This window comes from Engraulis encrasicolus, chromosome 5 (genome assembly GCF_034702125.1).
Source record: "Engraulis encrasicolus isolate BLACKSEA-1 chromosome 5, IST_EnEncr_1.0, whole genome shotgun sequence".
Taxonomy (NCBI): Eukaryota; Metazoa; Chordata; class Actinopteri; order Clupeiformes; family Engraulidae; genus Engraulis; species Engraulis encrasicolus.
In genome coordinates, this window is record NC_085861.1 from 12,842,970 (window position 1) to 12,859,045 (window position 16,076).

The following is a 16,076-nucleotide window of genomic DNA, read 5'->3' on the forward strand; positions in this document are numbered from 1 at the left end:
AAGCTCATATATGCCATGGCTGCCCTAAATAAAGGCATAAATGTGAAAATCTGGTAGATTTCACTGAGGAGTATTAACCCGTTTTCCTTTCCCAGGATTTATCCACGTCCACTAATATCAATGTGTAGTCCAGTGCACTGTCACACCTCATTTTTCAACTGACATTTTTAAAACATTTTCAACACCATTACAGAAATGCTTGAACGTGACCAGAAAAATGATGTAAGATTTCAAGAAATACCACACACATCAGAGAGAAATGTAAAAAAGAAACCTGTTTATTACATGGCTAAAACAAAAACAAAAAACCTGCATATGAAAACAATTGTACAAAAACAAAACTATAAGTACACTGATTATAGTGAGTCCGCCTTATCTGGTCTATGTGACAGCTGCATGATGGTTGGTTGTTGGTGGTGGTCTATTATGTAGCATGCTGGGCCAGGAAAGCCCTTATTCTCTGCAGAAGCTCCTTCTTCACACTGTCTGGCACCAAGGCTGTTGGGGAAAAAAAATGACAGAAATGTATTGAAGATTTTAAATAGAGTTTGAAAGGCACAGTGCACATACTGAGGAGCAAAGTCATCAAGAGTCATGGTTAGAAATCACGAGTAACTGGGAGGAAAAAATAAATAAAAAAATCTTCTTGTAAATGAAAACCTGTTTCGCCTTGGGGCCAATAGACTATACGCAGGCATATGTTGCAGCATGGAGCTCTTGTGGGATTCACACCACCTCTGCTCTACATCTTCTTCAGGGAGACTTTCATCCACTACATTTAGCTGACACTTTTATCCAAAGCGACCTAGTTAGTATTTTTCAGGCTATTGGTTACAGACCCTGGATCAATGTGGGGTTAGGCACCTTGCTCAAGGGCACTTCAGCCATGAATGGAGGTGTAGGGAGAGGTCAGGTGGGTGCCTGGTATCTGCAAGTGTTTGAAGAGTACGAGTATGAGTATAATGAGCAAGTATCGGGGCCGATAACGAGATCGCTGCATTTTGAGTGGGATGCATTCATCCTCAGTTGACAACACAACACAGTAGTGGGTTAGATTCAGATGGAGCTGCGCTACCCACACGGGACAAAAACAATAACTCTGAACAGCTATCACTGCAGTGTCTGACAAAGATTGACAATTGACAGCCACTGCTCTGATTTATGAGAACATTATAATCACATTATCTGGTCATCATCTAAAAAATCTAACAAAGTAATAAATCAATCACCGTGACACATTCGGCACTCGGGTCAATGACTTTGACTGAGTTTATGCTCATGAATTAACTAATAATTGGTCATCAATGTACTGCCATAATTAAGCTTCTTAGATAATCCACTAAAAACAATACAAAGAAATAATTTAATCCATACAATAGTGGTGTTAGCTGTGGTTGCACCATCCTGGCATGTGCTACTACTAAAATGTCATTGACAGACCCACTGGCGGCAGCAGTGTAATCACAGTATTGCGTTCAGCCTACACGACTTCAGAACAAGCCTGTGCTGTTCTCCTGTAATCCATCTCTCTCTTTAAAAAAAAAAAAAAAACATTTTTGGGGGGTTTTATACCTTTATTTTTGATAGGAGAGTTTGAGAGACGACAGGATGTGAGTGGGAGAGAGACACGGGGGAGGATGGGGAAATGACCCCGGGCCAGAATCGAACCCGGGTCCCCGGCGTGACCGTGCAGTTTGAGCCACGGCAGGGCCTGCAATCCATCTCTGCCTTGTCATACGCACTCTGTTCCTATCCAACATCCCTGTGACGTGCCCCATACCCTGCTTGTGGCCAGCTGTCCACATTCAAAGTGCCATCTGTGGTCACACAAGGTCTAACTGGTGCATGCCGAGGTGACTATGGCCCTCCTGAAGTGAGGCTGTCTGGAACTTTTGCATATTTGGCAGTCAGCAGCACTCACATGCCACAAGCAATGAGTGCTTCAAAATATAACAAAAAAACTTCAAAAACATCAGCTTTTCAATTTTGTTTATGCATTTTTTATGCACTACTTTGCACCACTAACTGCAAGGCTCAGTGCCATGATAATCTGACATCAGATGCAGAAGACTGAACAAAAATTGAGTTTGTTCAGAAATGTCAATGGATCATGTTTGTGGTCAATACGAAACCAAATAATTAGTCTAGTTAGAGTGTAAACATGATCATCAGAGTTGACATTTCCATATCAAAATGTGTCTGAAGGCATAGGCTATGCTAAGCTACGTAAAATGCTAAAATGACATGCACTTTTCCACAAAATTGGGATTGATTGAGATTAATGTGTGTGTACCAATGGTATTTTCCCAATTCCCGCCACAGTGATGGTGCTACACCCAGATTGCTGAAATGAAAATACCTCTTCCTTTGGGGGTTATTCCAGCAACCAAGTCTTCCACAGTCACATTCTCAAGGCCCTTCTCTTTGATTACCTCTGTGAAGGCAAAGCGAACATTGAGGTGTTGCACATTTCCTTTTGGACACATACGGTACAAAAACTAAGGTCTCCAATCTGATGCAAACTGACCTTTACAATGGGCTTTAAGTTGGTCCCGCCAACCACACTCTATTAGTTTGGCTCGAAGAAGTTCCTTCAACCTGTGAAGAATTCACTCATGGTTACATATGCCAAATTATGTCAAGCGTTGAATTGTAGGCCTATTGTAGAACTACAGAAGGCCTATGTGAAGAGAAAAGTGCAACAAAAAACAACAGGCCAATCAATGTGCCTTACCTCTCCCTCTCCCCCATCTCAATTAACTTCTGGTTGATTGCGGCCCTCATCTGAGAATCTTTGCTCATATTCTTGTAGATTCCTGGAGGGAAACACACATTTATTATATTACTGTAGCCTGCTGTACTGTACTTTGTTGTTGATATACATAGACATGAAGCAACTTCAAAGGTTAGTCATGTCATGTCCACGACTGCCGCTGTGGCACTCATTAACGACGGACACTGTTATTGGATGGAAAGAGATTACACTCCGGACAAGATGATTTCTATGTTTTTTTTTAAGTAGATGAAAGGTTTGTCGTCACGAAGATTACGCATGACGTCCACTGCTCGAGACAAAATGAAAGGTTGACTGCCACGAGCTAATTCTTGCCTGTTTACAAAAGCGAGAGGCAGCGCTACAACCTCGCCAATTGACATTGCATTACTAAACTAAAACTGTTGCAAACTACGTCGCTTTATTATATTTATATGCATCGGTTATTTTACAAATGTAAATATTTCTACGCATCCTGTCGGATAAGTAGATTATTATACAGCAAGTAAACGGATAACTCGCTCAGGAGGCTTTCAATTGGTTAGCTAGATTTATCGTTAGCAAGCCGGTAAACTCCTGTAGACTGATAAGCAGCTTGTTGGGGTAAACATCGTACCGATTTCTCTGGCTAAACTAGATAGCAAGGAACCTATACACTGCATGGACATACCAGAACTGCTGAATGTATACGCATACTTCAGAGAAGTCTGCTGAAAATGAAGGCGTCAGGTCAATCCTTGGGCAACCCTCTCCCTTGCTTGCAACCCGAACCTCAGAGCCAAACACCACTCTCCAGTCCGTCCTAATTATCTTCCCCCTTGCAACAAGGAGACAACTTTAGTTCCTATATGGTATTGATAGTATATTGCGATGCCGCGTCTTCAGTTAAATAGACGACGGCTCAACCGACTTAGACAATATTACAGTGAAAGCTTCACGAAGATAGTTCACATCTTATATTTAATATATCGTTAAAAACGTGGCTACAGCTGGAAATTGTACTTCAAAAGACAACCGCAAGATGGCAGTAGCCCACTGTCTAAAATGCGCAGAGCCTGGGCTACTGCCTGGGAGAATGTAGGGCTAGTTGTCTCTATCACTCTGGCCTACATTTGGTCGACTTTAGGCCATAGTAGATAGATGGTAAATGTTTTTGTGACACATCGCAGGCTTGTGTAGGCCTATGTATGTATGTATGTATGTATGTATGTATGTATGTATGTATATAGGCCTATGTGTATGTATGTATTTATGTATGTAGGCCTATACGTGTAGGCCCATAGCCTACGTATGTATGTATGTATGTATGTATGTATGTATGTATGTATGTATGTATGTATGTATGTATGTATGTATGTATGTATTTGCTTGCTTGCATTTATTTTAATCAAACTATTTTAGTAAGCTTGTAATAAAAGATTGTTAGGCAAATGAAGATTTTCACATCTAGATGTTGACTTAATCAGCAATCTTCTTCAATCTTCTTCTTCCTTTTCTCCAATCACAACTGCATGCTATCCCTACGCTACTTCATTGCCTTGAAAGTGTCCTTGAATGAAATTTTGGGCCCTATGTACAAACAGCTCCAATTGGACACCCCACCCCCCCATATATACATGGGGCCCTGGTGACTCAGTCACACTTTACCCCCCTGAACAACACCCCTGCCTGAGGCACCAGGCATGGATTCTCAATATGTCTTTGGGTTTGGATGCATTTCATGAAAAACAGCTCAGCAGTGACACTCATTAAAGTAATCCACTTTTGTCAGGTAGGCAGTTTTGTATGGTTGGGTTTATAGGCTGTGCAACTAGGCTATATAAATAGCTGTTGTAAATGGCATGATTGTGTAAGTGGAGTTGAAAAAAGACCTCACTCATCACAAATTAAGCACTCAAGCACTGCATTGGTTAGTGCTTTGCAGTGAATATGTTCTCATATTTCATATTTAAGATCACACATGAAAGTAAGGCGTAAGAGTGTAGGCTATACATACGTTTACAAGAAAAATAGAATCAGCTCTTATCAGTGAGAAGAAATAATCACACATCCTCATTAGATTGCAGAGGCCCATGCAGACTGCAATATTCCTCAGTCTTTGTCTAATTAAACGATTATGTAAGTCCCATCGCAAAGTATAATCACACTTGTTTTATTGACTTTCTAGGCATAATAATCCCTTAGGAGTTTTGCAAGGCTGATGACATACAGAAATATCAGAAGAAAAATAATGCTCATTATTTAAAGAGCATCTTCTTCCTAGCAATGACTCCACTGACAATTTCAAAAACGCATGCCAAACAAAACGAGTCCTCAAAAAGAAGAAGTGCGGCTCAAACAGTTGAGGCTGCTACACCGTTGACTGCTATGCCGGGGACCCGGATTCGAATCCAGCCCGTGGACATTTCCCAATCCTCCGCCAACTCTCTCTCCCTGTCACCATCTCACATTTTGTCAAATAAAGGCACAAAACTTTGTATATATACATACTGTATATAAAACAAAACAATAAGTGCTCCTGGCTATTCACTGAATTTGCGGAACGACACTGGTCATTTTTTTGGTGAAATATATAGTATAAGCTCAGTATAGCTGTTCAAATCCCATCACACTGTCAATGTCCTAATGATATGTAGGTGAGCAAGGTCATGGCCAGGTGGTGAATCAGTGCTGAGTGAATGTAAATGTCAGTAAGATATAACCAAACGTAAATGATTATGAAATTTGAATGCAAAACATTTTTGACTAAGCACACCTATTGTGAAAAGTGGTCAAATTAGATTTTAAAAGGCATGCTCTAATTACTATATCATTTCTAAATATGAAGAGATTTGTTTCCCTCTGTGTGTGTGTGCGCGCGCGTGCGTGCGTGCGTGCGTGCGTGCGTGCGTGCGTGTGTGTGTGTGTGTGAGAGAGAGAGAGAGAGAGAGAGAGAGAGAGAGAGAGAGAGAGAGAGAGAGAGAGAGAGAGAGAGAGAGAGAGAACAGAAAGGGATAGAGACATTTCCATTTAAAAAGTAAATAACCCATGAGACATCACCTCCTGTACATGTCCGTGTCCATGTGTGTGTGTGTGTGTGTGTGTCTGTCTGTGTGTGTGTGTGTGTGTGTGTGTGTGTGTGTGTGTGTGTGTGTGTGTGTGTTATATCTTACTGACATTTACATTCAATCAGCAAACTACTGAGTCATCACCTGGATGTGACCTTGCCCATACTAGTGGTGTCAACAATGACCGATTCGGCGATGCAATCCAATGCGGGGCATGGACGATCCAGAATCAATCCGGCAAGTTCCAGAATCGATCCGGCAATTTTTTAAAGTTTCAATTACTTCCATGGATATTTCGGGAGCAAATGAATGTTAAATTAAATAAAAGCACTTCAAAACATTGCAAGACTGATACAGACTGATACAGAAAACAGCCAATAAATTGTTGCTCAGTATCTGACTACTTGTATTGCCTCATCATGACTGATTAAACATTTGCTTTTCAGTAGAAATGTAATGCATTGCAATGCATTGTAGAATTGAATCGGATCGGATCGGATCGCATAGAATCAAATCGAATCCAATCGCTACCTCCCGAATCGAATCGGATCGTGAGGGCAGTGCCAATCCACACCACTAGCCCATACGTATATCAATAGGATATTGACAGTGTGATGAGATTTGAACTGCTATTCTGAGCTTATCTATACATCCTGGTGTCTGCCACCACCAGCTTCTCTAGTTTACCATCCACACTTAAATGTAAGCAATAATAAGTGACCTGAAATGCCAGGCAGTACTAATTATGCTATCATTATGTGTTCAAGCCTTTTGCTCACTGTGCCGGGCTTTATAAATATAAAAAAAGGCCAGCGCCCCCAGTTGTCTTTTAAATTGCTTCTGTACATGGTGGGACAGTGATTCACCAAGTCTGAGCAGTGATGTGAGAGGGCAGTCTTCACACTGTGTATGACCTTTGCTGCAGAAAATGCTGCTTACATCAAGTCAACTGTATTGTGATTGTCTAGCACCTGCATTCTTTTTTATTTTGTAGAGCAGTGGTCTCCAATTATTTTTCTCCAAGGGCCAAATTATGTAGAGCAAGTGAGGCTGCAGGCCAAACTAATGCCCAAATGAGAAACAACTTAAATGTCTGGCCTCTCGACAGAGAACAGATTTTTTTTCAGATTATACTTTACTAGTGTGCTAGGGCGCCGTACAATTACGCCATGGACCTGGGTTCAATTCCGGCACGAGGTCGCTTCTAGATCCTTCCCCATCTTTCTTTCCCCAGCAAATCATTTCATATCACTCGGACTGCCCTGTCGGAATAATACAGATGTAAAAGCTCAGAAATAAAAAGCTCCTGAGCCTTAGTGTGACGGGATTAGGCTGTAAACGAGTCAGAAATGTCAGCCGATACTACAGCTAGAATTGCCTGGTTCACAACAGTCCATATCACAAGTGAGATTTGGTTTGGACACTGTCTACTGAATTTCTCATGGGGGAGGTGTGGTTTACGATTGATGTATCATAGCCAATCGTGTTAGTTATATTTACGTAAACAAATGGCTCTCTTGCTCAGGCCACAGTCTTTAGTCCAGCTTTCATGCTGTCTTTCAGATCAGAATGATTGTGCAAAGCAGCATGGGATTTCTCAGGCTAGCTGAGGCTACTAGGCTACATTCCCCTTGATATCTACTGTATGCTATTTTGACAAGCTGTGCAGGGCACACTGTGCAGATGAAAATTTGACAATTATAACTCCTTGTCGTGATGGGAAAACATGAGATGAAAGATGTTTCAGTTATGTAGCGTGAGCAGTAGTTAATCAGCCAGTCAATACCAGGGGACCCCTTTCAGTTGTGGGGCACTATGCACTTGTCTAGCAGCCTGGTTGTGCATGCCTGGTCTTATTCTGGTCTCTTGCTCATTTAGTCTCCATGTGATATCGCTGTCACTGCAGCGGGCTAGTTGTCAGTAAGCACAGCAAGTTCAGATGAAGAATGACTTAAGCATCTCTGCATCAATTTAGCCATAATGAAGCTCAGCCCTCAGGTCGCCTCACGAGACTAACACACAGACAGCTTTGACAACAAGACCCACGGTTCATCTCACCGCCTTTCTTTTTCTTCTCTCTATCTCACTCCCTCTCTCTATCTCTCCCTCTCTCTCTCTCTCTCTCTCTCTCTCTCTCTCTCTCTCTCTCTTTCATACACATATAGATTCTCTCCATCCCTCCCTCCATCCCTCTTGGTACTGGGTCTGGTCTCCAGGATGAGTGGATGGCTCTGGTTTATTATGCCCAGTTAATCACAGCATGGATGCCATGTGATGGTTTCCTGTCCGGGCAGAATATGCTTGAGCATAGCTGTAACGTGTGTGTGTGTGTGTGTGTGTGTGTGTGTGTGTGTGTGTGTGTGTGTGTGTGTGTGTGTGTGTGTGTGTGTGTGTGTGTGTGTGTGTGTGTGTGTGTGTGTGTGTGTGTGTGTGTGTGTGTGTGTGTGTGTGTGAGAGAGAGAGAGCGAGAGAGAGAAATGTGCAAGTGTGTGTGTTTCTCTCTGTGTGTGTGTGTGTGTGTGTGTGTGTGTGTGTGTGTGTGTGTGTGTGTGTGTGTGTGTGTGTGTGTGTGTGTGTGTGTGTGTGTGTGTGTGTGTGTGTGTGTGTGTGTGTGTGTGTGCACGCGCCTGCACGTACGTGTGTGTGTGTGTGTGTGTGTGTGTGTGTGTGTGTGTGTGTGTGTGTGTGTGTGTGTGTGTGTGTGTGTGTGTGTGTGTGTGTGTGTGTGTGTTCCAGCACCATAGTTGGAGAGGCAAATAACTGATGGAGCTAGATGACCTCCACCTGCTCATCTTTTCCATTTCACCAGTCCACACACACACACACACACACACACACACACACACACACACACACACACACACACACACACACACACACACACACACACACACACACACACACACACACACACACACACACACACACACACACACACACACAATTTCATTTTGCCAAACACACACTCCGTCAGCACGTCATTACCTTTTGTTTTATAACTGTGCTGGGAGCCTGGGGCGTCCGGACTGCAGACACGCTCTCACCATTCCACAACCAGACTACTGAATAGAAGTCTTTTTTTTCAAATAAAGTAAAACAAAAATAAATAACGTCAAGGAGATGTTTAATAAATAAAGTCAAGTAGGTATTTCTGTTGGAACCCCGTAAAACGCTGACATCTCCATGTGCTTGTGCAGCTGCTTTGGTACATACAAGACAATATGAACTAAAAAAAAAAACAGGAATCACAGGAGAGCTTTCTGTGAGGGTCCCACAGAAGTGCATTGTCTATGTAACCACTTTACCACTATGTTACCAAATTTCTGATAAAAAGTTTTTTTTCTCAAGAAAAAAAGAAGAAAACATTTTTTGTCAGGTTAGGGGTAGTTATTGATTTGGGCACAGCTTAAATTGGTATAACATTCTTTCAGAATTAAGTATTCATGGACTGGAAAAAAATATTTAAACTGTCACTTTTCAAATGATAGACCAATCATGCGGGAACATATAAAGCACTTCTGTGAGTGACATCACAGAATTTCGGCAAAATCTTTGTGTCCCAAGTGACCGGGTTAATGTAATGGAATTTTTCGAGATCAGGCTGTATGAGAACACTGTATCTTGCAACAAAGGAGTAATTCCACGCTCCTCTGTGTTCTCATCTGTCTCATCAATGTGAATCTGGGAAAGTTTTTGAAACTGATATTAAAAACCAGGGCAGCACAGTCTGCACAGATGCAGCTCTATTCTTTCATCAGGTGCATAGCATGGCAGGGACTCAGGTGCCCAACATACAAAGTAGAAGGCCTAGTCCCTGCCAGGGTTGGACTGAGGGAGAAATAGGGCCCAGGCACTTTTGGCTTAAAGGGGCCCCTCATAATATAATTAGCGGTGCAGAACTGACTCACTGGTGGGCCCAGCACCCTCGTGAGCCCGTATTTTCAGAAATGTAAAAAAAAAGAAGAGAAAAACAGGGGCCCACCGGGCAATGCCCACTATGCCAGATGGCCTGTCCAGCCCTGTTCCTGCCATATTGTACACCTGATCAAAACAACAGACCTGCAGCCTGTTTTGCTCCAGGTTTTTCTCTCCGATGTCAAACACTGTAGCTGGCTTTAAAGGAATAGAATGTTTAGGCTTATTATGCATTTATTTGAGATAGGACAGCTTGAAGAGTGTGACAGGAAACAAGTTAGGAGAGAGAGATGGGGAGGCATCGGCAAAAGGCAGTCTGTCTCAGCACCAGCATCCTTTAGCACAGTGGTCCCCACACTGGGACCTCTGTAGGTGGGCAGGTACTGCAGGGGTTTGCATAAAACCTTAAATGTATGACTTTATAACATATGGTAATGTAATAGTAGATAGTACATATTATTCACTTTTATGGTTGATAAAATCAATTACTTTTTCTGTGGTTTTCTCATGAAACATTAAGGAATTTGGAATTTGGAATGCAAGAGGTGGGGGTTCTTATGTCCAAAAGGGGCTCCCAGAAGAAAAGGTTTGGGAGCCCCTGCCAAGGAGGTAGCTGGAGCTGAAGACTTTAACAGTCACAGCAGATCACTCTAAGGGTTAGAGGCGACATCAAAAGTGCATTGTAGACACGAAACATTATGCTAAAACACACGTTTCAGCTGCTGGCATTTTCAGCAGGTCGGGCGGGTGGTTGGAATTTATATTAAACACTGCTACTATGAAATGTCGCCAGGCCAGGGGCTTCCAAAGGGGAAACCGTGACGACCGCTTCGCTGAGTCACATCCTGTCCCATTCAATGTTGCCAAATCTGGCGGTTTCGCGCCCAATTGGGCTGCTTAGGATGGCTGACTGCGGGTAAAAATGGCCTTTAGCAGAAAAAGAAAAAAAAAAACGCTCAATCTTTGGCCATAGAAATCAATAGAATTGGGCAAGATTTAGTGCTTCCAGGCGGATTTTGAGCTTTTTTGGGCTGGAAATCATCAGTCTCATCTGGCAACCCTGATCCCATTTGCTCGGCTGGCTTTTAAGCAGTTACTCTGCCACTAATGACACCTTAATGCATCCCAAAGTTGTGACTTGTTTGGAGCCAGTTCCGGTGTTTGTTAATTTATTCATTTATTATTACCCACTTCTACTGAGGGTTCATTAATCCAAAACATCACTTTAATACATAAAAGACCCTCACTTGTTTGTAATCGCCAGGGTGCCTTTCTGCATGATGTGTGTTCTCTGTCTATATATTTCATAGTTAGTATTCAATCAATTAAAAAGCATCACGCAGACTGATTTGTCACTCTAATGCATTATGTTGTGGGTGTCCGCTGTCTTCTTGCAGCTACATTAACCAATTTTCCACCCTTGGTATTTGCTGTGACAGTTAAGCTGGGCTGCTGCTGTGTGTGTGTGTGTGTGTGTGTGTGTGTGTGTGTGTGTGTGTGTGTGTGTGTGTGTGTGTGTGTGTGTGTGTGTGTGTGTGTGTGTGTGTGTGCGTGTGTGTATGCATGTATGCACCTATGGTCCATGTGTAGGTCTGTGTTACTGTGTGTGTGTGTGTGTGTGTGTGTGTGTGTGTGTGTGTGTGTGTGTGTGTGTGTGTGTGCGTGCGCGTGTGCGCGTGTGCGCATCATGCATGTGTGTGTGCATGGTTCATGTCTGTGTGTATGCATGTGCATATGGTTCATGTAGTGTTTGTGTGTGTGCGCATGGGTACGTGTGCATATGGTTCATGTGTGCGCTTGTGCATGCGTGCGTGCATGTGTGTGCGTGTGTGCGTCCCGATGCGTGCATGCGTGTGTGCGTGTGCGTATATGTGCCTTCAGGCTGTGTGGTCCAGTGGCGCAGGTGTGCCTATTGAAGTGTGACGGCTTCATGCGTCCCCATGGGCGTCCTTATCCAACACAATCTGTCATGCTGATACTAGACGGCCATGATTGAAACATTATGCCCAGCCCACCGCTCTAGGTAGGTAGCCACTGACTTATTTCACGTTATGTGGCTGGATTTATTGGGTTTGCTCTGACAGAATACCATTTAGGGTTGTGCGGTTATATTTTCAGAAATGTAGTAGAAGCACTGTTTACATTAGTAGAGGGCTATCTTATATAGCACATTATCATACATAAATGTTATTGCTATGTTAATGCTATGATATTACGTAGCGTAACTATTATGCAAGTTTACAGATAACGATACTTCTACTTTCGTGCTCCCTCATTCATTCACTGACATAGCAGTTTTGTTTTTTGGCCCGCTGTGCACTGTCCACCAACTTGTGTTCCCTCTTCAGTCTGTTGTTGCGATACTTTTCATAAAATTCATTTAACATCCCTGAGGAAGACTCGTTTAAGACAGGACATAACATCAACACACACTGGCACACTTAAAACGAGCTTGACATGCTCAGGAGTCAGGACGTGGTTCGCAGCCGAGCAGCGCACCGGAAGGTTACCTCTCTGCTGTCAATGCTATTGACAAAACAACGTTCTTGTGTGGCTAATGCACAACTCTACAGTCGGTCTACTGTAAGCTACAATGAACAAGTTTACATCATTGAAAGACAATATTTGTTTTTTGCTTTTACTCATGTGTATATTGGTGTGACATTTTCTTTTTCCTTTTCTTTTCATTCAGTACAGATAAATCATTCAAAAATGCACTTTATTTATTTGCAAATATTATAGTACTAGATTATATAAAGCCCGAAAGATGCATAACACTCACTGCACAACTGTCATACAATATGAGCAGGGCCGGATTAATGTACAGGCTAAATATGGCTTCAGCCTTGAGGCCCCCACCTGCCAGCGGAATTGCAGTGCATTGTGACAAGATGCTATATTTAAAAATCTGTAATGTTCTGTACAGTTTTAAATCTTGCTAACTCCTCTCAGGTAGCAAACATGTTATACACAATTCCACCTTATCCGTAACAAGTTTTTAATTATGAGACTATGTGTCTATGTGTGTATGTATTTCCATCCTGAAATTTGGCTTCCAGTGGGGGGGGCTCAGCAGTCTGTAGCCCTAGGGGACCCGGACCATCTTAATCCGGCCCTGAGGATGAGTATTCTATGTTGTTTCCCCCTTCTTTCATAAAAGGGGCATTAATGTGTGTCTTTGCCTCTTCTAATGGATGGTAAATAAAAGCCTCATGATGGAGTAGTAGCAGATAAGAAAGTGGTTCTGATAGAGAAAGTCAGCTTGTGACCATCAGCGCTTGCTCAGTCAGTGCTTATCATTTGCAGGCAGTGTGTGCGTGCGTGCGTGCGTGTGTGTGTGTGTGTGTGTGTGTTTGTGTGTGTGTGTGTGTGTGTGTGTGTGTGTGTGTGTGTGTGCGTGCGCGCGTGCGTGTGTGTGTGTGTGTGTTTGTGTGCAATGTGCATTGTGCATATGTGCGTTTGTGTGTGAATCACTCTAGCTTGACAACAACCCATTCACTGCCATAGCTCTCCTGCCAGATTGTTACCGAGCGCTTTCCATCAGCTGTTAAAAGCTTGCATCAGTAAACACAGGCAGATGTCACCAGCTGACAGAGAGACTGAAGACAGACAGACAGGCAGGCAGGCAGGCAGAGAGGCAGACAGACTGACAGGTGGGCAGGCAGGCAGACAGACAGACAGACTGACAGACAGGCGGGCAGACAGACAGACAGGCAGGCAAGGCAGACAGACGGACGGACAGACGTGCTGGCAGGCAGGCAGGCAGATAGGCAGTCAGAAAGACAGACAGACAGGCAGGCTGGCAGACAGACGGGTGGGCAGGCAGACAGACAGGCAGAGAGACAGGCGGGCAGGCAGGCAGACAGACAGGCAGGCAGTCAGACAGGCGGGCAGAAAGGCGGGCAGACAGACAGACAGGCAGGAGGGCAGGCAGGCAGACAGACTGACAGACAGGCAGGCAGGCACGCAGTCAGATAGACGGGCGGGCGGGCAGGCAGACAGGTAGGCAGGCAGACAGACAGGTAGACAGGCAGGTAGGCAGGCAGGCACACAGACAGACAGGCAGGCAGGCACACAGACAGACCGACAGACAGACAGACCGACAGACAGACAGACAGACAGAGAGTTGCTTGTGCTGCCAAACGACTCAGGTGTCTCTCCAGGCATGACGGCACGGAGAGATTCTGCAAGACTTTGCATGCAGCATCACGTACTGTAGGTGTGGAGAAGATACCATGAGAGGCTTCACATACACATACGCATGCAAGCACACACGCACGCGGAGTGGCCATCGGGAGATCGGGGACTTGTCCCGGTGGGCCGCGGCCGCGAAATATTTTACAACGGCCATATTATGTTCTCGGTCGGCCCCAAAGTATTCGGCCTCGGTATATTCTTAGCAGGCCCAGCGTAGAAACTGATGCGAACTAGCTACAAATCAATTCTTGATAGTATGTTGGTTGACTCAACAGTTTATATACCGTTTACCCGACCGCAATACCTCAGTGACGGTGTCAAACAGTAAATTGGCCACACCCCTTCTCTACTAATAATGTTCATACACCGTAGATCGCGGAAGTTTACTAGATCTTAGTAACATAGTTTCGTTTTCAGTATTTCAAGAACCTGTGATATTTAGATTGGTTACCAAGGAACGGAAATATTAGTCAGTTGTGATTTATTTTCCGATTTCCACATGACTGTTACAGTTTACAGTCTGCCACTCCAGATTCTCTTGTTCTGTGGTTATTGACTTGGGTTACGAACATACTCCACCAAGTGGTAAGGAAGTGAACTGCAGCTAAGCAGGAAAACACGTTGTACATGTTTTGATGGCATTGGTTTGTTAGAACTAGAGGTATATCTCATTACAGTCGAAATAATGGTATATCATACATACATTTATATATGGCACATTTAGGATGTAGCCTATGTAATGTCTGAAGAAATGGAACAAAATAATTACCACACAAGATTCTGATGTGAGCAGTGCTGGGTGTGTAGCCTAAACTGTGGATTAAAATGTAATTGCAAGAAACAAAGACATTTGCTGCGACGAAGACAGCGTTTTAAGGTAGGCCTACACCGTTTGGTTATACATTTTGTTGACTTATGGTTGTGCTTTGAAGTAGCTAGGTTTGGCTTATTTGCTGCATGGTGGGTTTATTGCACAATGTATACAGACTTTTTGTAAACTATAGGCTACTATACTATATTTTGTAAGCCTACTCTTCTAAAAATCCCCACACTCAAAACTTTGTGCCCATGCTCATCCGTCTTCCTTAAACGATATTTCAATTTCAAACTGTCAAAATGACAGTGGAGTGCACATTTGCATGGAACAGTAGCGTGATGTAGCCTAACCTAGTAGGCCTATGAATGCTTTGGACTGTGATGATGGCTCCAGTGGTGTTCTACTTTTTGAAGTGGGTATACTGTATATTTGAGCATTTTTTTATGTGTACTGTATACATTTGTGCTATTGTAAATAATGGATCAATCCATTTTAAGTGGGTAGCCTATACTGCAATCCCTGACATTTTGAAATGGGTGCGTATACCTGCGTTTTACATAGGCCTAGACTACACCACTGGCTGTGCATTTCATCAAGGTGTAGGCTAAATTCTCCAATTCAGGTTGATATTTTGACTACACTAATGTTCACATGTAGTACGACTGCAGATTTCGTGGCTTTTGTCTTTTTGGTTAGGAAACCATGTTGTTCGCTTTTTTTTGTTTGTTTGTTTTGTTTTTTTTTTTTAAAGAGGGCCGCCAAGGGGAAAATTCTCCCGGTGGGAAAAGGTGGGCCACTCCGCCCCTGCACACACACACACACACACACACACACACACACACACACACACACACACATACACACACACACAGGAATGCACGCACGCATGCGCACGCTCACTCACGCACACACACGCACACACACACACACACACACACACACACACACACACACACACACACACACACACACACACACACACACACACACACACACACACACACACAAAAACCCACCTCCCCCTCTCTCGCTCTCTCTCTGTCTCTCTCTGTCTTACTACCTCCTACATCTTGTCAGGATGTCCTTCTTTGGCGTCACTGTCATGTACCGTATGTGTGGAGTGCTCTCTCTCTCTCTCTTTCTCTCTCTCTCTTTCTCTCTCTCTTTCTCTCTCTCTCTCTCTCCTCCTTCACTCCCCCTCTCCTCCCCCTTTTTCTTCCCCTGTCCCGTCTCCTACATGTCAGGTGCACACGTGCTTCTCTGGCGTCACAGTCATGTAACTGTCGAGTGCTCTCTCTCTCTCTCTCTCTCTCTCTCTCTCTCTCTC

The 16,076-nt window shown here is 43.6% G+C and overlaps 1 protein-coding gene across 1 annotated transcript; it reads right to left on the minus strand.

Annotated features, from left to right (window-relative positions):
- Positions 1-262: 262 nt before the first annotated feature.
- eny2 (ENY2 transcription and export complex 2 subunit) lies at positions 263-3,588 on the minus strand. Its single transcript, XM_063198725.1, has 5 exons — positions 3,444-3,588; positions 2,735-2,816; positions 2,528-2,598; positions 2,360-2,434; positions 263-498 (listed from the first exon to the last, which is right to left on the minus strand). The coding sequence occupies exons 2-5, from the start codon at positions 2,800-2,802 to the stop codon at positions 425-427; spliced, it is 288 nt and encodes a 95-aa protein (XP_063054795.1). The 5' UTR covers positions 2,803-2,816; positions 3,444-3,588; the 3' UTR covers positions 263-424.
- Between the last annotated feature and the right edge of the window lie 12,488 nt (positions 3,589-16,076).

Excerpts from the sequence above, each read along its gene's own strand:
- eny2 (XM_063198725.1), bottom strand. The coding sequence starts at position 2,802 with ATGAGCAAAGATTCTCAGATGAGGGCCGCAATCAACCAGAAGTTAATT. Across the intron at positions 2,599-2,734 it reads GAGATGGGGGAGAGGGAGAG|GTTGAAGGAACTTCTTCGAG; the intron begins GTAAGGCACATT and ends AATTCTTCACAG. Across the intron at positions 499-2,359 it reads AATAACCCCCAAAGGAAGAG|CCTTGGTGCCAGACAGTGTG; the intron begins GTATTTTCATTT and ends TTTCCCCAACAG.